This window comes from Arachis duranensis, chromosome 5, assembly GCF_000817695.3.
Source record: "Arachis duranensis cultivar V14167 chromosome 5, aradu.V14167.gnm2.J7QH, whole genome shotgun sequence".
Taxonomy (NCBI): Eukaryota; Viridiplantae; Streptophyta; class Magnoliopsida; order Fabales; family Fabaceae; genus Arachis; species Arachis duranensis.
In genome coordinates, this window is record NC_029776.3 from 19,589,147 (window position 1) to 19,610,970 (window position 21,824).

Here is a 21,824-nt window from a genome sequence, read left to right on the forward strand (position 1 = left end):
CTCTCAGGTTTGTGTTATTGAGTTATTAACTATTCGAGATATATATAAACCCAGCAACACATTATCATGGGAAAACTGAGAAAGAATAAACAGAGTTCTGAAAATTTTGATATTTTTATTGATGGGATGATAGGGAGGGTAACAATGCGGGTTGAGTGGAAATGGAGAATAAAACTGCGGTTTGTTTCAAGGAGAAACAAAAGAATAGAAAATGGGGATCCATTCAAGGATGAAAAACGAGTAAATAAAGGGTTGACAGGGAAAACAAGAAAAGAAGGGTTAAGACAAATTAAAGAAAAAAATATTTAAGAATGTAAATTGGAAATAATAATAATAATAATAATAATAATAATAATAATAATAATAATAATAATAGTGATTAATGATTAATGAGTATGTTGTGTATGCATATATGTTGGTTGATGTATGTTGTTATCCTTGGTTGTTAAGCGAGTAATTCGGAGTTATTGTATTTTGTTTCTCCTAAGATGTTCTACATACCTTGTTATATCCAATGAAAGTGAAGATTTCGTAGTTGTGCTCTAAAATTGCGGATGAGATGGACAAACAGAGAAGCTATATTTCTAATTCAGTGTTTTGTCTTGAATTAGCTAGTATGCCATTATTCACATACAAGAACAGCAACATTCTACGGTGATATATATGCTCATTAGTCCAAAAAAAATAAAAAACACTATAGGCGTTTATCATTACTCATTCGCTTCCCAAGAATGAATAGTTTATGTGGTAACTTGTTATTTAACAGCTTTCCATTAGGTACTTATTGGCCAGAGAGAAATTTTTCCCGGTTGAACACTGATAAATATTTAACAGTAATACTAGGAAAAAATAAAAAGGTCAGAATTTGTCTTATTCAATATTTATTAATTATCATAAAATAATTTATAATTAATTTTGGCTAATTTTCTTTAGTTATCAAATATTATAAAATTTAGATATGTAATAAATTAAACTTCAACATATCAGAATAAAAGATACGGGATAAAAAAAATCTTTTCATTTAGATTTATTTACAGTGAGTTAAAAATCAAATTTAAATATGTGCTGTATTAGCATTTTATTGACTTATGTGTTAACTTAAAATGTAGTCGTTGTAGTACGCACTATGTACATTTTAATTTTTCTTTTGTCTAAGCAAACAAAAAAATCAAAACAAACCTCTAACCTAAATCAGAATTGATAATTTGTTTTTAGAACTGTTCATACCATGGTCCAATGATAAGACACAGGACCCAACGAAAGGTCCAATCCAAAGGATTGAGCCTCGCCCTATACCGACCTACTCCTGACGAAATCGGTTCTCACCACAACTTATCCCAAAGAAGTCGGGGACGAAGATTAGCTGGCAGATAAACACTCATTCAAATGAGTAACTGCTCCTAAAATCTCTCTACCCACTTCCAAAAGCCATATCGTAACCTCCCTAAGATAAAGGGACGGTTATACACCCTGAAAAGTGGAACTACTCCAACGGTGGTTATTGGTTCACCACTATAAATACACTGACATCCCTCAAGTATCTCTAAGTCCCAATACTCTCTAGACCTGCTTGCACCCTTGCTGACTTAAGCGTCGGAGTGTCTTTGCAGGTACCACCCCCATTCACTCGTACTCACAAGTCGGACGAAAGCCCAGAAGCACGATTCTCTTCGAAGGTTTCTCTCCACTAACGATTGGGCCAACCTAACGAGTCAAGTCCATTACCTCCGGTTACCCAACGTAACATTGGCGCCGTTGCCGGGGAACCGAGAGATCAACCAGTAATGGCGGACAACTCACCAGAAGATGGACATACAACATCTGATTCCGAGCAAGAAAATCCAGATACCAGAAACAATGACGCAGACCTGACCCTTCATCAAGGAACCAGCGACCAACATAAAGAAGGCACCTCTGGGCTCAAAAACCCAAAGGCAAATTCCTCGGAAGGACGAGAGTCCGGAAAGGAAGGGCCACCCCATGCAACCGAGCTAATGGGGCTGGTCCACGCCCACCAAGGTCGTCTGGAGCAACTGGAACAGGAACTAGAACGACAACGAGAGGCAGAGCGAAACCTCAGGGAGGAAATAGAACGACGAAAAGAGTTGGAAGAAAAACTCACAAAGCTTGAATCCTCCCTTAAAGGCCGAAACTCCTGCGGAAACCGAGAAGAGTCGCCCTTGGGAGGAGAGGACCCATTCAGCGAGGACATAACGAGGGCGAAGGTTCCAAGAAATTTCAAAAGCCCTGATATGAACCTCTATGACGGAACCATAGACCCAAAGCATCATTTAAGCAATTTCAAAAGTCGCATGTATCTGGCTGATGCTTCTGATGCAACATGTTGCAAGGCTTTTCCGACCACCCTGTCAAAAGCGGCGATGAAGTGGTTCGATAGCCTCCCTCCAAGGTCGGTTACCAGCTTTGAGGACCTCTCAAGAAAATTTTTGATGTGATTCTCCATCCAGAAGGATAAAGTAAAACACGCACCGAGCCTCCTGGGAGTTAAACAGGAGGTTGGGGAACCTCTGCGTGATTACATGGAAAGGTTCAACAAAGTGTGTTTGGAAATTCAAGATCTGCCCACAGAGGCAGTTATCATGGGATTAGTAAATGGACTTAGGGAAGGACCTTTCTCACAGTCCATATCAAAAAGGCACCCGACCTCTTTGAGTGATGTACAGGAGAGAGCGGAAAAGTACATCAACATGGAGGAAAATGCCAGACTGAGAGAGTCGAGTTGGCGACCTGGGCACCCTCCCTCGATAAAAGAGAGGGAGAGGGAGCCCAAGAAGAAAGAAGACCTCGGTCTCGACAGACCCAGGAAATATCACTCTTATACTCCTCTAAAGGTTTCTATAGTGGACGTATACAGAGAAATTTGCAATACTGAAAGGCTGCCGCCTCCTAGGCCCATTAAAAATAAAAAAGGGGAGAGTCGCAGCGATTACTGCAAGTACCATAAAATATATGGTCACTCACAAACGACTGTTACAACCTCAAAAATGTGATAGAAAAGCTGGCCAGAGAAGACCGACTTGACAGATATCTCATGGAAAGGTCGGACAATCATGGGAAGAGAAAGCGAGATGACGTGGATAAAAGAGACCCACCACCGCAGACTCCGAAGAGACATATACATATGATCTCAGGTGGATTCGCGGGAGGGGGACTCACCAAGTCCTCTCGCAAGAGACACCTCAAGCGAGTCTACCAGGTCGGGAGCGAATCGCCCGACCTTCCCACCATCTCATTTACGAAGGAGGATGGGCAAGGAGTAATCCCTGGACACGACGATCCAGTGGTTATAACCATGATCCTAGCCAATGCCCATCTCCACAGAACTCTAGTAGATCAAGGAAGCTCGGCGGACATCCTTTTCAAACCCGCGTTTGACAAGCTAGGGTTGGATGAGAGGGAGCTAAGAGCCTACCCCGACACCTTATACAGGCTAGGCGACACGCCAATAAAGCCACTGGAATCTTATCCCTGCATACTACCTTTGGAAAGGGGAAAAAATCCAAAACTCTGAGTATAGACTTCAAAGTCATCGACGTGGGGTCAGCATATAATACCCTAATCGAAAGAGCTACCCCAAATCGACTCGGAGCGGTGGTATCCACCCCTCATCTCTGCATGAAATTCCCGACAACAGCGGGGTAGCAACGGTGCGGGGAGACCAGAAATTGGTAAGAAAGTGCTACAATAAAAGCCTGAACCTGGGGGAAAAAGGCAAAGAAGTTCACACCATAGAGCTCGGTGGTGCAAGGGCCAAAGAAGAGTTGCGACCACAGGCAGGAGGAAAAACTGAGGAAATACAGGTCGGCAAAGAGGAGGGGAAAAATACCAACATAGGAGCCGGAGCCAACCTAGGGGAAACCTTGAAGCAAGGGTTGACTAAGCTCCTAAGAGACAATTCTGACCTCTTTGCCTGGAAAGCCTCCGATATGCCTGGGATAGATCCCGAGCTTATGTCCCACAAGCTCTCGGTGTATCCAGGATTCCGACCTGTACAACAGCGAAGGCGCAAGCTCGGCCCGGAACGAGCCCTAGTGGTGGAGGAGCAAGTACAGGCACTCCTAGAAGCCGGCTTCATCAGAGAAGTTAAATATCCAATATGGCTAGCAAATGTAGTGCTAGTCAAGAAGCAAAACGGCCAATGGAGGATGTGCGTCGACTACACCGACTTAACCGAGCAAATTTCTGCTACGTGGTCATGCCATTTGGATTAAAAAATGCAGGGGCCACATACCAAAGGCTGATGAACAAGGTGTTCGCCCCCCACCTCGGGAGCTTAATGGAAGTCTACGTAGACGACATGCTAGTAAAAACTAAGGAAGAAGCTGATCTCTTGACAGACCTCTCGCAAGTCTTCAACACCATAAGGTTACACGGGATGAGGCTAAATCCCGCAAAGTGTACCTTCGCAGTGGAGGCCGGAAAATTCCTAGGGTTTATGCTGACGCAAAGAGGGATTGAAGCAAATCCCGAAAAGTGTCAAGTTATACTGGAAATGAAGAGCCCGACTTGCTTAAGGGAGGTTCAACAACTAAATGGCCGACTTGCAGCCCTCTCCAGGTTCTTGGCAGGATCAGCATTAAAATCCCTTCCACTGTTCTCTTTATTAATAAAGGGATGCCATTTTGAATGGACTCCAGAATGCGAAGGAGCGTTCCAGGAGTTCAAAAGGTTCTTGAGCCAACCTCCAATCCTAACCCGACCTCTAGTAGGGGAAGATCTCGTCCTATATCTGTCTGTAGTAAACAAAGCTGTCGCATCAGCCCTGATAAGGGAGGACGAGGTAGGACAACATCCAGTGTACTTCATCAGCAAAGTTCTACAAGGCCCCGAACTAAGGTACCACAAACTGGAGAAATTTGCTTACTCTTTAGTAATAGCCTCACGGAGGCTACGACCTTACTTTCAAGCTCATACGATAAGAGTCCGAACGAACCAACCCATGAAGCAAATCCTCCAAAAGACGGATGTTGCAGGAAGAATGGTTCAATGGGCAATAGAGCTCTCCGAGTTCGACTTGAAGTATGAAACTTGGACAGCAATCAAAGCCCAATGCCTCACCGACTTCATAGCAGAATACGCGGGAGATCAAGAGGAAAAGCCAACTGCATGGGAACTTTATGTAGATGGATCCTCAAACAAGACAGGAAGCGGTGCAAGCATAATACTGGCTGACGAAAGGGGAACCCAAATAGAGGTATCCCTCAAATTTGAATTCCCAGCTTCAAATAATTAGGCAGAATATGAAGCCCTGATTGCAGGATTGAAGCTGGCAGAAGAAGTCGGTGCAACAAAAGTGATGATATACAGTGACTCTCAAGTGGTGACCTCCCAGATAAATGGAGAGTATCAGGCTAAAGACCCGAACATGAAAAGATACTTGGAAAGAACTCTGGAGTACCTCGGGCACTTTGCGGAACTGAGGTTAAGCACATAACTCGGGATCTCAATAGCAGAGCAGACGCCCTCTCCAAGTTAGCAAGTACCAAGCTAGGAGGAAATAATAGAAGCTTGATCCAGGAAACTCTCCAAGAACCCTCTGTGGTAAAAGTAGAGGACAAGCGAGATGTCCTTGAGGTAACTGGGCTAAACCTCGGATGGATGAATCCCTTGGTCAAATACCTAAAATTCGACATCCTCCCCAAAGAGGAAAAAGAGATTAAGAAAATCCGGAGGGAAGCACAACATTACACTCTGGTGAAAAATATCCTTTATAAAAGAGGAATATCAACGCCATTGTTGAAGTGCGTACCGACCTCAAGGACTACTGAAGTACTAGAGGAGGTTCATAATGGGATCTGCGGAAACCATCTCGGAGCCAGGTCGCTAGCTAGGAAAGTAATCCGAGCTGGATTCTACTGGCCGACCTTGCAGAAAGATGCCACAGAATTTGTGAAAAAGTGCCAACCATGCCAAATGCATGCAAATTTCCACGCGGCTCCCCCCGAGGAGCTCATTAGTATAACTTCTCCATGGCCCTTCGCAAAGTGGGGAATGGATTTGTTAGGTTCTTTTCCCCAGGCGCCAGGACAAGTCAAATACTTAATCATGGGAATAGATTACTTCACAAAGTGGATAGAAGCAGAACCATTAGCCACCATCACAGCCCAAAGAAGTCGGAGGTTCCTCTACAAAAATATCATCACAAGGTATGGAATACCTTATTCCATTACTACAGATAACGGAACCCAGTTCACCGACTCCACCTTTAGAAACCTAGTGACCAGTATGAAGATCAAACACCAGTTCACCTCGGTGGAACATCCCCAAGCAAATGGACAAGCCGAGACAGCCAACAAAGTCATATTGGCAGGGCTAAAGAAAAGACTACAAGATGCAAAAGGAGCCTGGACAGAGGAGCTCCCCCAAGTGTTGTGGGCTTACCGGATGACACCACAATCTGCCACTGGAGAAACGCCCTTCCGACTTGTCTATGGTGTAGAAGTTATGATACCAGTGGAAATCAGTGAACAAAGCCCAAGGTTGATCCTCTATGATGAAATCGGGAACATACAGGGGCACAAAGAAAAACTTGATTTGCTCTCCGAAGTCCGAGAGCAAGCCCAGATAAGAGAAGTAGCATTGAAACAAAGGATGACTATCAGGTACAACAAAAAAGTCATTCGAAGGAGCTTCACCCCAAACGACTTGGTCTTAATCAGAAATGACATAAGAGTCAACAAGTCTGGGAAAGGAAAGCTCGCCGCTAATTGGAAAGGACCATACAAAATTAGGGAAGTCCTAGGCAAAGGCTATTATAAGGTGATCGACCTAAACGGCACCGAGTTACCAAGGTCGTGGCATGCTTGTAACATGAAAAGGTACTATAGTTAAATGCGAACTCTACTCCCTGATGTACTCTTTTCTCAACTTCACGATTTTTTCCCAAAAATCAAAGGGTTTTTTCTGAAGAAGGGTATTTAACGAGGCATCACAGTAGAGACTAAGGGGGAATAGATTATTAAAAACCCTTAGTAGCAGTAAGGTACCTTCCCAAATAAATAAAGATCTTTTGCAATATCTCTTATAAATTCCTTCTCGTCTGTTTTTTCTTTCTACGAAACGCGCCGACTTAAGCTCGACAAAGCGTGAAAATCCCATGAACCGACCTAGATGGTCGTCAGGATAAAACGACGAGGTACAAGTCGGTGTAAAGAGGTTATAAAGGTTGATTGTGAGAAACTCGGAGACACTCCGACTCATAAGTCGAGATGAAAAACCGAGTAGGAGAAAAAACGCATCGCAAAAATAACCTAAGTCATAGGAACTCAATGAATCAAAAAATTGAGTATAAGGAATACTAAAAAGAGATCGAAAAACCTATTAAAAAGCCAAAGCTAAAGGTTGTCCTAAACCCTTAAAACAAAAAGGCTCAAAAGGGACAGACAGCCTAGAAAAAGGTTTTCAAAAGATTAAGGGGGTTTTTCAAAAATGCCAAAATCAGAAAAGCATGCACACCAAAAGGTAACTAAAACCCTTATCCAAAAAAGGGTATTTTTTGTTAAACTTAAACCCTTATCCAAAAAGAGTATTTCTAAGTATTTTTTGTTTACGGCCTTAAGAGGCCAAGGAAAATGTCAACCAAATCTCCACCACAAACATAAAAAAAAAGTTTAAAAAAGAGGGGACCCACAGGCCGGGCCCCCATATAGCCAACAAATTTTTTAGAGAACATCACCACCAGAGTCGGGAAGAGTAGTCGGAGCGCCATCAGGACCAGGGAGAGAAGTGTCCGTAGGAGATGGAGAGGAGGTTCTGTGAGACCTTGAGGAACTCGGAGCATCCTTTGGACGAAGAGGGGACTCAATGATTCTTTGCCCCCGAGTCTTCAAATCTGACTCAGAGACAACCTCGGGAGCAGGAGGAAGAACTATGACACCATCAATGACGACCTTGTTAGAATCCAAAGGAGAGAGATCCAGGTCGGGAGCAAGGACTCCGACCTGCTCCTTAAAAATCCTCCAGGCCTCCTCGGCTCCTTCAGCAATAGAGTCCTCCAACTCGGCATAAGCATTCCGAGAATTCAACAAGTCCTTCCTCACCTCCACGAGGTCCTTGAACAAGCTCGAATAACTCTCCTACGCCTTCTTCCTCAAGCCTTCCTCCATATTGCATTGGGCTTGTAACTTGCTCTCCTTCTCCTGAAGGCCATCCCTCTCCTCCTTCAACTTAGTGACCTCTTCCTTAAACTCCTTCTGATTTTTCTGATATATGATAAGCCTTTCCTCTAACTCTTCAACCCTCGAGGTTGAACCTAGAGAGCTAAGAGGAGTCTTCTCAAAAATATCAAGAAACTTTGTGCACACCGCCGCCCCCTGATATTCTCCTGAGCCAGAATAGTGAGGTGGTTCCGGATAGAAACATCATCCATACCTATACGGGTATGGGGATAGATGTATTTTCGGATAAATGCAGGAGCATCCACCTTAGCCTCACCTTCAAAAGAAGAGCTAGACTCTAAAGTCTTACGCTTCTTCTTCTCTGGCTTAGGAGAAGGTCGGAGGGGAGGGGGCGGCTGAAAAGAAGCCGAGGAGAAAATGACGATGGGTTGAGAAGGAGTCCCCAAACTTCGGGAAGAAGGGGGAGGAGGAGGAAGAGGAGATCTAGTTACCCTGGCGCCGCCAGCCCTGGCACGGGACCTCGCCTTGGCCTCCTGGACTCTCTGGTAAGATTCACTGGAATTCTTCTTCGCCATCTCTGTTCAAAACAAATTAATAGTCAGAAGAACAAGTCGGAAGAAACAAAGTCGGAAAACATAAACAAAGTAAAGGCTACCTAATTGTGTCTGGACAAAGGTCGGAGCCCCCTGAAGAAACTTCTTAGTATCCAGATATGGGGCCCTCCCCCACACTTCTCAGAGAAACCCCACAATGGCTGCCTCCACCTCATCCAGGTCGTCCAAACCATATTTCTCACAGGGGGAGGCCTCTAGCCAGTACAGAGGAAAGCGAGGGGAAGAAGTCTCATCTAAGAAGAAGGGGTGGTGACCCTCTACGGCTTGAACTTTGAAGAAATAATTTTTGAAGTCATGAAATGATTCGTCAAAAAGGGTGAAAACTCTCCGACCTTGTATAGCTCGGAAAGACACCCATTGTTGCTTGTTATTTTGCCCACTAAAGGGCTTGGTCATGTGGAAGAGATAAAAGAAAATCCTTAAGGAAGTCGGAAAGTCTAAAGCATGGCTGATGAACTGGTAGATTTTCAGAAAACCCCCAAGAGTTGGGGTGAAGTTGGGTAGGAGCAACTCGACAGTGACATAAGACAGCCATTTCGAAATCAGAAAATGGAAGAAAAATACCCAAACGGGTAACCATGTTCTCATACATGTAGAAAAAATGAGGGACCACCTCAGTGTCCCTCCTAAAACAAACCCGATCTTCCGGACCCGGGACCACCAATTCATACTTCGGCTCATCCTCCTCGGAAGTACAAATTCAGTGATGAGTGCGAAGGTTGGTGATAAATTCGGTATCGACCAAAGGTTCCTCCCCTAAGACCGTGACATCGACCCATTGAGCTAGAACTTCTACAGAAGACATTCTTTCCTAAGGTATGATGAAAACCTACAAAGGGAAAAGAAAAAGAATAAAAAATGAGAGTTCCTAAGGGGGCAGGAAATTAAACAGAAGCCTACAATGTCACCTTCTCTCCCTCTAAATAATAAAAGGCATGCAAACAGAAGCACTTAGTAAAAGAGAAGGGGAGAAAGAACCAACCTTTGCCTGGAAAAAGGTAGAGGAAGATGAAAGCCTTCTGATGGTTTCAGTGGCTAAGAGAAGGGGGGTTGAATCTTAGCCCCCTTTTTTGCTTGATTGCACTTGCTGACTTGTTGGACCAATTCTGGAAACTTTTAGTCTTTTTATCTCATCACTGCACACGAGAATTTTTCTTTTGTCTCGTCCTTATCCACGAGACTTTTCTTTTTGTCTTGTCCTTAGCCACGAGACTTTTCTTTTTGTCTCGTCACTTGGCACGAGATAATTTTGGATTTTGCTCCTGTGAAGTAGAAACAGAAATGGAGTAGAAAGGAGAAGAAGATTATACCAATCTGCACAACAAAATTATTAATTAAGTAAATATGAATTAAGATCAAATTAATAATTTTGTAATTAAATATTTTAATAATGTTTGTTCATCATCAAAATTAAATAAGAGTTTTCCAAACTCATCACCTTCAAACAAGAATTCCCCACGAACAGATGAAAAGCAAAAAATCGCAGAAACGAAACAACGAAAGAGAGGGAAAGTATTTATAAACACGTTAGGGGCATAATGGTAAAAACAGAAGCGGTCATTAATGAGTGCACCGTTACCAAGGTAATCAATCCCTATGCGAACCTCTAACGGACGCGACGTTTGATTAGACATAACTGTGAAAATCAAAAGCCACGAAAAGTCACGTCGGTTCTCAATGATCACGTCGGTTCCCTCCCAGGTCGGTTACGACCCCAAGTAGAATACTCGAACCCAAGTCTTAAAAGAAATTGGGCTCGAGTAGGGGCACTGTTCATACCCTGATCCAATGATAAGGCCCAGGACCCAACGAAAGGCCCAATCCAACCTACTCCTGACGAAGTCGGTTCTCACCACGACTTATCCCAAAGAAGTCGGGGACGAAGATTAGCTGGCAGATAAACATTCATTCAAATGAGTAACTGCCCCTAAAATCTCTCTACCCACTTCCAGAAGCCATATCGTAACCTCCCTAAGATAAAGGGACGGTTATACACCCTGAAAAGTGGAACTACTCCAACGGTGGTTATTGGTTCACCACTATAAATACACTGACATCCCTCAGGTATCTCTAAGTCCTAAACTCTCTAGACCTGCTTGCACCCTTGCTGACTTAAGCGTCGGAGTGTCTTTGCAAGTACCACCCCCATTCACTCGTACTCACAAGTCGAACGGAAGCCCAGAAGCACGATTCTCTTCGAAGGTTTCTCTCTACTAACGATTGGGCCAACCTAACGAGTCAAGCCCATTACCTCCGATTACCCAACGTAACAAGAACAATATTAGGTTTTGACCAAATCACATTATTAAAATTATTTTTTATTCTATATCTAATTATTCAATTCATCACTTTATTTGTTTTTCTAACTATTTAATCAACTTGAATGTACCAAAGTCTTGATAAAAATATTTGAATTTTGTAAACTAAATCAACAACTTCAAATGTGTACTCACCACTAGAGTTATGCAAAAGGTGCAGGACGTTCAAGCAATTCGTTTCACATAGCGTCTCTCAAACAGTAGTCTCAAATTAAGACAAATTCCCTTTAGATCGTGAAAAGCTTAAATATAGTGATAGACTAAGGAGGAGAACTACCAGAGCATTCTGAGATCCAACTCTCATTAGAACCTCTAATAATACAACCAAAACCAGCCAAATTCGAATCAGAAAATAAACTCGCATCACAATTAACTTTAAAATTTACCTACAGAATGTTCCAGCATCAATGATCCTAAAAGGTGATGAAAGAAGAGCATCTATACATATAAAATTTCTTATTTATGACAGTATTTCTGACAAGGACAACTATCTTATAATCCGTCTAATGATTCTCAACATTAAGAATATTATTATATTTATATCTCCACAACCACCACACTCCAATCTTAAAAAAACCTTTTCTTTTATTATTTTTTTTAAATTTCAATTTAAAATAATAAATCAATAATAATTATATAAAAATAATTAATAAATCAAAATAAAATTTCTCTCTCTTCTCTTTTTTTATGGCTTTATCAACTGATTTTAGATATTATTATAATATCTAAAAATTAGTATTTGATTATTAAAATATTAAATAATTAATATTTGATTTAAAAATATAAAAATTAATAAATTTAAATATTTAAAATTTATTAATTATTATAAAAAATAAACTGGACAAAATTAGATACTAAATAAAAACATTGTAAAATTAGCCTTGACTTTAATTCCTTCCCGCAAATCCAATCGAATGATGCACCACTGGCAATAGTTGGCAAGTACTCAATATAATGATAGTTGGTTGTATTAGTCAATTTTTACAATATTAACTTATTTTACAGTTGGATTAATCGTATTTTATATGTTTCGCATCTATTTACATGAATAATCATAATCATATTGCCATTTTACCCTAATAATTATTCTCATCATCCATCCTCAACTTGCACCCCGCTATGTAATCTTTTCTACTTCTAGCGTATTTGCTTTTGTCTATTCTTGATATGATCAATAATGATATTTAAGCGCCAAAGCTATTTTAATATAACTAATTAAGTATAGATTTATCAAAGAAAAGAAAAGGGACGACCGCGACAATGCAAGTAGCCAATAGTACAGAACAAAGCCGTGAAAGCACCCTTTCTTTCTCCTTTCTTTTCCCCCCTCTAGTTATTTATTTTTTAATATCAATCATATATATAACTTTATTCGCGAGGTTCCAGAATTCAGATGCATGCATATAAAAGATTCTTACATATATATGCACATTTTTTATATGTAAAATATGATTTATTTGGTGAGTTTTTAACAAAATATGATTTTTTGAGATTTTTTTAAAATTTTATAAAAATATAAAAATAATTTTATATTTAAATATCTCATATAAAAAAAAAATTATCAAGATTTTAAATATCGAGCTGAATGAATTGGTTTAACGGGATTAACCAAGAATTGATTATCTGAGCAATCCAATTAATTTGCAAAACTGTTCTGCAAATAAATATGTGACTGTCTCATCTTTCTTACATTTTTATGATATGCTAATATCAACTGTATAGATAATTTGAGTTTCTCAATAAAGTACAAAATATAATCACTAATTAAAATAAGATATTTACATCTGATCCCATATAAAATGAGTATTTCATATTTTGATGATATTAAAATTTTTTACTTAAAAAATTTAAAAAATTTAAATTTTTAATATGAATGATATCATAACAAAAATGAATAAACAAACAAATAATATTATTTCACTTTTGAGATAAGGTTTTTAATGAATAAACAAATAATTATAAAAGTTATATGAACAATATTATTTTTTGATGGAATATATGAACAATATTATATTATATTATATGATGAAAATGCATTTAGCAACTAGTTAGAAAAATTTAAATTGACTAAGTGACTAATTTATTTTTTTATTTAAATAAATATTAAAATATTTAATTTTATTTTATGCATATAATAATTTATTAACTAATAACAAACGTTTAAATAAAATTTAAATCTTTAACAAATTAGTTTTTATTCGATTAGTCTGAAAAATACAGTATCCAATTAAAAAAACACAAAAAAAACGTCACCTAACGCAACATACAACTTGTAGTAATTAATATAAAATTAATTTGTAAAGTAGGGGATGGCATTATTGTCCCCAACAAGAAAGTTGGGGAAAAGGATTAAATAAGAAACATGTAGCAGTGATGTCAATATTAAAATAAACATAGTGCGGTGATTAATTTAATATAAATAATATAAAATAATATCCAAACAATATAACTGGTTAGTAAAAAGATTTTAACTCAAATAATATAATTTCTTGGTACTCATTCATTTAAAAAGTTATGAATTTAAATTTTTTTACTTTTAACTAAAAAAAATTTGGTGGTACTTTGAATTTCGCGTGGAATCATAGCCAAAAAGATAAGATCGATGTTTTTTTCTGTAGTTTCAAGTCAATAATGCATAAAACTAAAGGAGCATGACCATCAGGAAATACAAATAGTTCGGTAACATTAGAGAGAAAAAAAATTATTGAAGATCGAACTCGGATAGAGCAAGGCACAAGTTTATTCAGCAGATGCGATTCATTACATGCTTGAAGCCCTAATGAAATTAAACTCGATCGGTTACAAGTTGGAAAGGACATTTGGGAAATTAAACCTCACACTAGTGTGGCATGCAGATGCGTGCAGTAGTCTCTAGAGGCCGGTAATGAAGTTAACACCGGTGTTCTGCAACCAAACATCGCCTTGGATGAGCTGAGCCACTGTGAACTTGCTAGCCTCTGCGGCACTGGTGATGATGTGGTAACCAGGCCACGTAACCCTCTTGCTGGTGCCAGCACCAGCACCACTGTTCATGTACTCTCCATAATACAGAGTTTCCAAATAGTCCTTAGTCTTATCATCCCATTCAGACCATCCTGCGGGGTCAATATGCCCATCTATTGAAGATTGCATCACAACCGTTCTTGAATACTTCTTCCATGGCCGCCCCAGATAAGTCTTGATGGACCCCACCACGGGCTTCAGATCCGAACTCGCTGTTATTTTGCACTGCTGAATGGAGGTCCCTGTGTTTTGGTTGGGGTCTTCGCGTCCTTGGGCCGTCACCATGTTCTTTTGGTTGCTCATGGGCTTTCGAGCCACCAGGTTGCAATTCTGGAACACAACAGCAGCATTTCCAAAGATGAAGTCGATAGTGCCGGTGATGACGCAATCACGGTAGAACTGCCTGTTGCTGTGGGTGTACAGAGTGTCCTGGTAGGCATCGATGCGGCACCGGTTGATCACGGAGGTGTCCGCTCCCACACGGAGTGCCACCGCCTGGTGCTTCTCTGGCCCTGCCGTGTTTTGAAACCAAATGTCTTGCCCTATAAACCCATCACCAACGGCGGCTGCTCGTACACACAAACGCTCATTAATGCATCACATTACTAAAGAAAAATGATAAAACTAATTAACAAAAAAAAAGAATTCACGTGTTTAATTCTTTTTCCTGATTTACTTTATTTCTTTTATTTTTTCATCACCAATGAGATTGGAGTTTATACATATTATTGTTTCTCTGGATCTAGAATCTTTGGCTTTTAGCTGGGGACAAATAATTAATACTTGTTTATTTATTCGCCCACCTATTGTAATATTCCGAAGAGCTAGTAGCATTTAATATGTTGGGTGCTAATAAATTAGGTTAGATTTGGGGCCAATTAAAAATCCAACATAGCAGATCATGATAGTTAATAAGTGTTCAAGGATGGATAATAACCACAAAAGCAAAATTTTCTTCTATACTATAATCAGTCATTAAAATTAATTAAATATATATTAAATTATAAAATACAAAATTAAATGAGTTCCATTATATATATAATATAATAATTAATTTTAAAAATTAATTTTAGTATATAAATAATATTTTTAAAATAAAAATATACAAACATATATATTATGAACTTGACATGTAAAAGGTAGATAAATATGGCTAGATCAGAGCAGAGAATTATATAAAGAAAGAAAGTAAAATTAATTTAAGCATTATTAGAAGGTAAATATATGTAATATGAATAGAAAGAATCATGCGAGAGATGTATATATTACCGACGGTGGCGGATTGGAAGGTGCCAGTTCCATCGACAAAGTTCAAGCTGCCGGTGATAATGGTTGCATCCATACCGTCACCAACAAGCATGACGTTCTTCTTCTTTGAACTGATCTCAACATTCTCTTTGTACGTTCCCTTCTTCACATATATTACGTACCTTGTTTTACCGTTATCAGGTGCAGAAGCCACAGCCTCCGCCACCGTCTTGAACTTGCCGCTTCCATCCTTGGCCACCACAACATTAGCCTTTATATCAGCAGCCACAGACTCCAAAAGCCTCCGATCGGTGCGTGTGACCCATGAGGGAAACTCTCGGTTGAGTGGCTCCTCAAGGAGTTGGTGCTGATGGGCCTTCGTTGGCAAGACTGCAACAAACATGGCGAGAGAGGTTCTTGCCCTGGACATGAGGTCCGAGAGTTGAGGCTCCATAATGGCACGAGCAGAGAAGCCTTCTAAGCCATCCAAGCAAGTGGCATGGTTGGTGAGAACACTGCTCTGCCATGTGTGTGCATCTTGCAGAGAATGAGTAGTGTTCCTTTTAGTGAGAGCCACCACTGATTGAAGAACTCTACCAATGGACAAGTCCATGAGGTCTGCACAGACTTGCAAGGCTGCTTCCTGGCGTGGAGTGGCGTTGAGGCGGATCTTGACGGCGTTGACTGTGGTCATGGCTTCTTGGATGCCTGAGGTGGACTTGACAAGGAAGGATTGGAGAAGATTGTAGTTGTCTTTTGTGGTTGCCAGGATGTGACCTTGAGCTATTTCGGAGACATGGGCCAAGCAGGTTGCTCTGTTAACGGCGTGTTGACAGAGATCGGAACTGGGTTTGGTGCTGAGATATGAATTAGCAATAAGGGATGATGAGGCAAGGACACCAATTCCAACTACAACTACAACAACTACAGTAGTGAGGAGAAGGGATAGGAATTTCGGAGTCTTATTATTATTGCTTAGAAGAGGTTGTTGTTGCTGGTTAGCCATAGTGATTAGTGACTACTACTTTTGCAAGCATGCTGCTTCTATCTTCTTTATATACACAATTCATAACCTTCCGTTCCTTCCAGGAAGTGAATAATAACATACAATTTTTAGATGCTTCCACATTATTAAATTTATTAAATAAACCTTTTCCTTTTATTTTTTCATATTTCCGCACATTGTTCTTCTATTACAACTTTAGTTAATAGAATAAGAAACGCCACCTGCATGAGACTCCCACTTTACACACTTTTATTTATTTTTCATTATCTAAACCAAAAGATGAAAGACCGTAAAAATTTATTATTTTTATCTTCAGTTAATTATTAATATTTAAAAATATAAAATAAAATATATTCATAGTTATGAGAAGTTGGTATAATTAACCGAAGACTTTTTTTATAGGTGGGTGCAAATCCAACAAAGAGCACCACTGGTTAAATGATCATATCACATTCAAATAAAATGGCCCCCACTAAACAAAATAAAGCTGAAAATTAATAAGGAAGAAGTAAGTAGATAAAAGCATAATTTAGTTTGATTTGACTTTGATGGAAACACATAAAAAAAAAATTAGAAAGTCAGTTAAATTGTATTATTTTTTTCAGCAATTATTTATTAATATTTAAAAATATAGACTAAAAATATATTACTAAATTATTAAACTAAATAAATTAAATTAATAACTAAAAATAATAACTAAAAATAATAAATTTTAATAGTTTTTTATTATTTTTCTATTATTTACTTATACCGACTAGGATTCACTCAACAACTATCTTCTTCCTCAGGAAAAAAAAAAAACTTTCTTTTTCAGTAAAATTTTATACGAGTATATGTGATTTTCGTATACATAGTTTTTTTATAAAAGTAGTATACTCATATTCACATGCTCTCATGATTTTATTGAATTGAAGCGGATAACATGTTGATTTTTTTTTTGGGTCTTTGTCTGTTGTTATACAAAATCCTAGTAAATCTAAATAATTTGGTTTAAAGACTTGCGACGACATCTTCGATTATATTTAAGGCCATTGAAAAATGAAAAAGTACGAGGAATCAATGAAATACTTGTATAATGTATACAATAGGAATTTATGAAATATTAAAGATATAATTTATGAAGCTTTTGGAATAAGTGATATCATGATATGATATTAAAATGCTAAATTTTAAAGATCAAAAGTTTGATTCTTGGTGAACCCTAAAATCAATTTAATTTTTTGAAAAAATATTTATTATCTTTAGTACTAGTCCATTGTCTCAGTAGATTTTTTGTGTGACTATATTAGTAGATTAAATGATCGGTTTATACATTCATATAATTTTTCAATATTAAAGATGACCAAAAATCACTAACAAATTATAGTTTAAATGATATAATTTTTCTATACTCACTTAAAAAATTATAGTTTGAGTTTTTTGTGGAATGGCACTTTCTTTGGTTTATATTGGAGAAGTTTGGTTTTGACTCTCGATGGATCATGTGGATTCGAGAATTAGTGACAACTGTTTCTTATTCTGTTATTGTGGAAGGACAACCTTATGGTTTCTTCAAACCAAATAGAGGTATTCGACAAGGAGATCCTCTATCTCCCTATCTTTTTCTTTTCTGTGCAGAAGGTCTCTCCTTCTTGCTACACAAGGCAGAACAAAACAGACTAATTCAGGGTCTTCAGATACATAAACGATGTCTCAAGGTCAACCACCTCCTCTTTGCTGATGATTCCATCTTATTCTGTAAGGCTAATCCTGAAGCATGTTCAAATATCCTGCATTTATTGAATTCTTATGAAAGCATCAGTGGCCAGAGGGTAAATCTTAATAAATTTGCTGTATTCTTTAGCCACAACACTCCGTCCACTACTCGTACACTACTGGCTAACTCTATGAATATTAATCATATTGGGGCTCAGGATAAATACCTTGGTTTGCCTTCTACAGTCTCTAAATCGAAAAAGGCTTCTTTTAGTATGATCAAAGAAAAAGTTCGGAAAAGAATACAAGGGTGGAAGCGCAATCTTCTATCGTCAGGTGGTAGACACGTATTGCTTAAGGCAGTGGGAGAAGCTATTCCTATTTATACATTGTCTTGATTCAAGTTGCCTGATGGTTTAATATCAGAAATTCACTCTCTACTTTCTCAGTTCTGGTGGGGACAAAAAGGTTCTGAAAGGCGGATGGCTTGGATTAGCTGGGACACTATGACTCGCCCACGAAAAGAAGGAGGCCTTGGATTTAAAGATCTCAAAATCCAAAATCTGGCGCTTTTAGGCAAACAGTTTTGGCGACTTGTAATACAGCCTACTTCCTTATTATCCAAAATCCTAAGAGGTAAATACTTTAGCAATGGTAATGCTATAACGGCAGAAATTGGAGTCTTACCTTCTTGGGGATGGAGGAGTATACTGGAAGGCCGACAGATTGTTGAAAAAGGTCTTAATTGGGCTGTGGGTACTGGAGAGAATATCCGAACCTTTGAGGATCTTGGCTGCCTCCTCCGTATCCTTTAATGATTTTTGACATGCCAAATAGACAAGCTATTGCTGAGTTGGTTCCAAGAGTTAAAGATCTAATTACTGAAGATAGGAATTGGAATCAGAATCTTATTCAAGAATTATTTCCCCAAGACGTTGCAAACAGGATTTTGTCAGTTAAAATTCAACAGAATAGGGACAAATTGCAATGGGATTTGAACAAATCCAAACAATATGATACATCTTCAGGTTACAGAATTGGCTATTTATTTTACCATCCGCCTCTGGAGCTTTGCCCTAATTATATGCAACAGAAAAAGCCGTGGATTGATCTATGGAAGTTGAACTTGCCTTACAAAATTAAGCTATTTATCTGGAAAGCTCTCCATGGCCGGCTCCCGGTGCTTGCTCAGATTCATCACCGCATCCCATCTATATCACCAATATGCCCCTACTGTCATGAAGCCACCGAAACAGTCACTCATTGTTTGATCGATTGCTCTAGAATTAAAGATGTATGGTCTCAGAGTTATCTTCGTGACTGTCTTCCCCCTCAGAGTCCTAACGACTTTTGGACATGGTGGATTGCATCAACAGAGATGCTTAACCTGTTGAAGAATGATGACCGTAATCCTCAATTGCTTGCCATCATTTGCTGGAACTGCTGGAAAGCTCGCAACCAGTTGATTTTTGAAGGTTCTACTTCAATGCCGTCTGCCATTCTAGCAAGCTCTGTTAAGTTGCTCCGTGAAATCCAAAGAACTCCCAGTTTAGGTCATCATCTCCATGAGGCAAGCTCTTAGTTGCATTCAATTTGATTTATCATTCTTTCTTCTTTAAGATTTTTTTCGTTTTTCGACCTTGCACCGTTGGATGAATACCTTCAGTGTAGTATTTTTGAGAAATCTCTTGCACCGTTGGATGAATACCTTCAGTGTAGTGTTTTTGGGAAATCTCCACCTTTCATTATGCTGTCCTGCTTTTGGACATCTTTGTATTTCATTTTTCAATAATTAATGAAATATAACCTACTATCTTTGGAAAAAAATTATATTAATTAATTTTAGTAGTTAATTTTAATATATAAATAATATTTTTATATTTTAAATTTTCAATTTTATATAAATTTTTTATTTAAATTATTTAAATACTTTATTTAATAAAATATTTAATGTATAAAAAGTTTATCGTTTTGTATAATATATTATATCTCGAATACTAAAACTCATCTCAAAATTAAAACTAAATCTCAAATATTATGCATTTGAGATAAGAAATAATTTATTTTTATCAGATCTCGAATACACCTAGAATATATAATAAATGTAAAATCAGCTGGTGTGTAATGGGAATGTGATAGAGAAGTTACTCTATCCTTAATACCCGAGATAAGAACAATAATGGTGCCTGCGATATGCTTTCAATACTTGAGGATTTAAAAAACCGGAAGTGTTTAGTAACAAAAAAAAAATTAATAAAGAACAACTAAAATTTAATTTATTTTATTTTTTAATTTTTACTAAAGATAGAGAGGCTCGAACTTGCGACCTCTTAAGTGAATATGGAAAGATTATGAATTTATTTGAGTTTCTAAGTAAAGATTTTTTTGAGTTATATTTTTTTAAAAGATCTTTTTATCTATCAATTATGTTTAGTTATAATGATATAAAAGTATTATTTATTTATTTATTTATTTATTACATAAAAAATATATTTTTTTATGAAAAAATTTTTATTAGTGCTTTTACTTTTACTACTAAAAATTTGCCAAATATGCTAAAAAATAAAAAAAATCTTTTTTATTAAAAATTTTTTATCAAAATAATGGTACCCAAACAAGTACATTGTATAGTGATGGATTGATGATGTAGTTGGACGAAAGTAACGTTAAAAGTTTTTAAATTTTTAATACATTAGTGTCATTATTCTTCTGTCTCATACGAAATCTCTTCTCTTTATTTTCTTGCATGGTGTCATTTTGAGAGGGTTTTCTCTAACGTTCTCACTAAAAAAAAGCAATCTTAGTAAAAATTTTGTCGTATACAGAGTTATCTAGAAAAAAGCATTTACGAGTACCAAAATACAAAGGAGAAACATCATATTTACTTTGTATTGTACTCTATTTTTTATCATTGTTATTTTTTTATGTTTTGGATTGCTGAAATTCATTTATTCTTTTTTTATTATTATGTGTGTTTTGGCTATTAGTTTGAGTTAGGTTTTGGTTTATTTGATGTTGTTTGAATTTTTTTTTTGGTTCAGTCTGATGATGTTTATCATTGTTGGAATGTAGTGAAAAAAGAAGTTCTGTATGTATGTTGTTAGACTTAATGATTTAATGTTGGGTTAGAGTTTGGTTTAGTTATTATACATTCTTGGTTTACCATGCCTTATATTGGTTAGATTTTTTTGTTTGTTTGAAGAGGATAATATTGATTATCAATTGTTGTTTGCAAATGGATGTGATTACTATTGTGTATCACTATAAAGAAACATTTGTGACATAAAATATTTATAATTTTAAAAAATATAAATAATTTTTTAAAAAATTTTACCAAATTAAATCTATATATATTGAGGGTATATCAACTGACTAAATGTCATATGACAAATAGTCAAAGCATTGAATTTTAAGATTAATTTGTCTTTCTTCTATTTTAATTTAATTAATTAGTTGATATGTTATAATATTTTGATTTTGTTAATTAAAAGACATATTAAAATTTTTATATTTTATATTATTTTAATTAATTAATTAGTTAATTTATAATATTTTGATTTAATTAATTTTAATTGATATGTTAGGATATTTTGATTTAGTTAGTTAAAATACGTGTTAAAAAATTTATATTTTAAATTATTTTGACATGATTAATTACTTAATATGTTAAAATATTTTGATTTATTTAGTTATAATTAGAAGACATATCAGAATAGAAAGTAATAGTATAGATGTATTATGATTAGTTTTGGAAGCTTCAAGTTTTTTTAGGTGTTTTTTTTTTTGACGCAATGATCTAGAA

General features: G+C 37.3%; 2 protein-coding genes across 2 annotated transcripts in view; both read right to left on the reverse strand.

Annotated features, from left to right (window-relative positions):
* LOC107488619 (CRIB domain-containing protein RIC7-like) overlaps positions 1-586 on the reverse strand; it is a 2,121-nt gene extending 1,535 nt beyond the window's left edge. Inside the window, exon 1 of the mRNA XM_052261316.1 lies at positions 502-586. The gene's annotated coding sequence lies outside the window, so the exon portion shown is untranslated. The remainder of the gene's footprint in view (positions 1-501) is intronic.
* Positions 587-13,765: 13,179 nt separating this feature from the next.
* LOC107488639 (pectinesterase) lies at positions 13,766-16,366 on the reverse strand. The gene is made up of 2 exons (XM_016109391.3): positions 15,343-16,366; positions 13,766-14,639 (listed from the first exon to the last, which is right to left on the reverse strand). Exons 1-2 carry the CDS (start codon positions 16,325-16,327, stop codon positions 13,942-13,944), a joined length of 1,683 nt encoding a protein of 560 aa, XP_015964877.1. The 5' UTR covers positions 16,328-16,366; the 3' UTR covers positions 13,766-13,941.
* Positions 16,367-21,824: the final 5,458 nt, after the last annotated feature.

What these genes read in the sequence shown, in the direction of transcription:
- LOC107488639 (XM_016109391.3), bottom strand. Translation starts at nt 16,327, where the DNA reads ATGGCTAACCAGCAACAACAACCTCTTCTAAGCAATAATAATAAGACT. An exon ending in CTTCCAATCCGCCACCGTCG is followed by an intron (nt 14,640 to 15,342) that starts GTAATATATACA and finishes GTGTACGAGCAG; the next exon opens with CCGCCGTTGGTGATGGGTTT.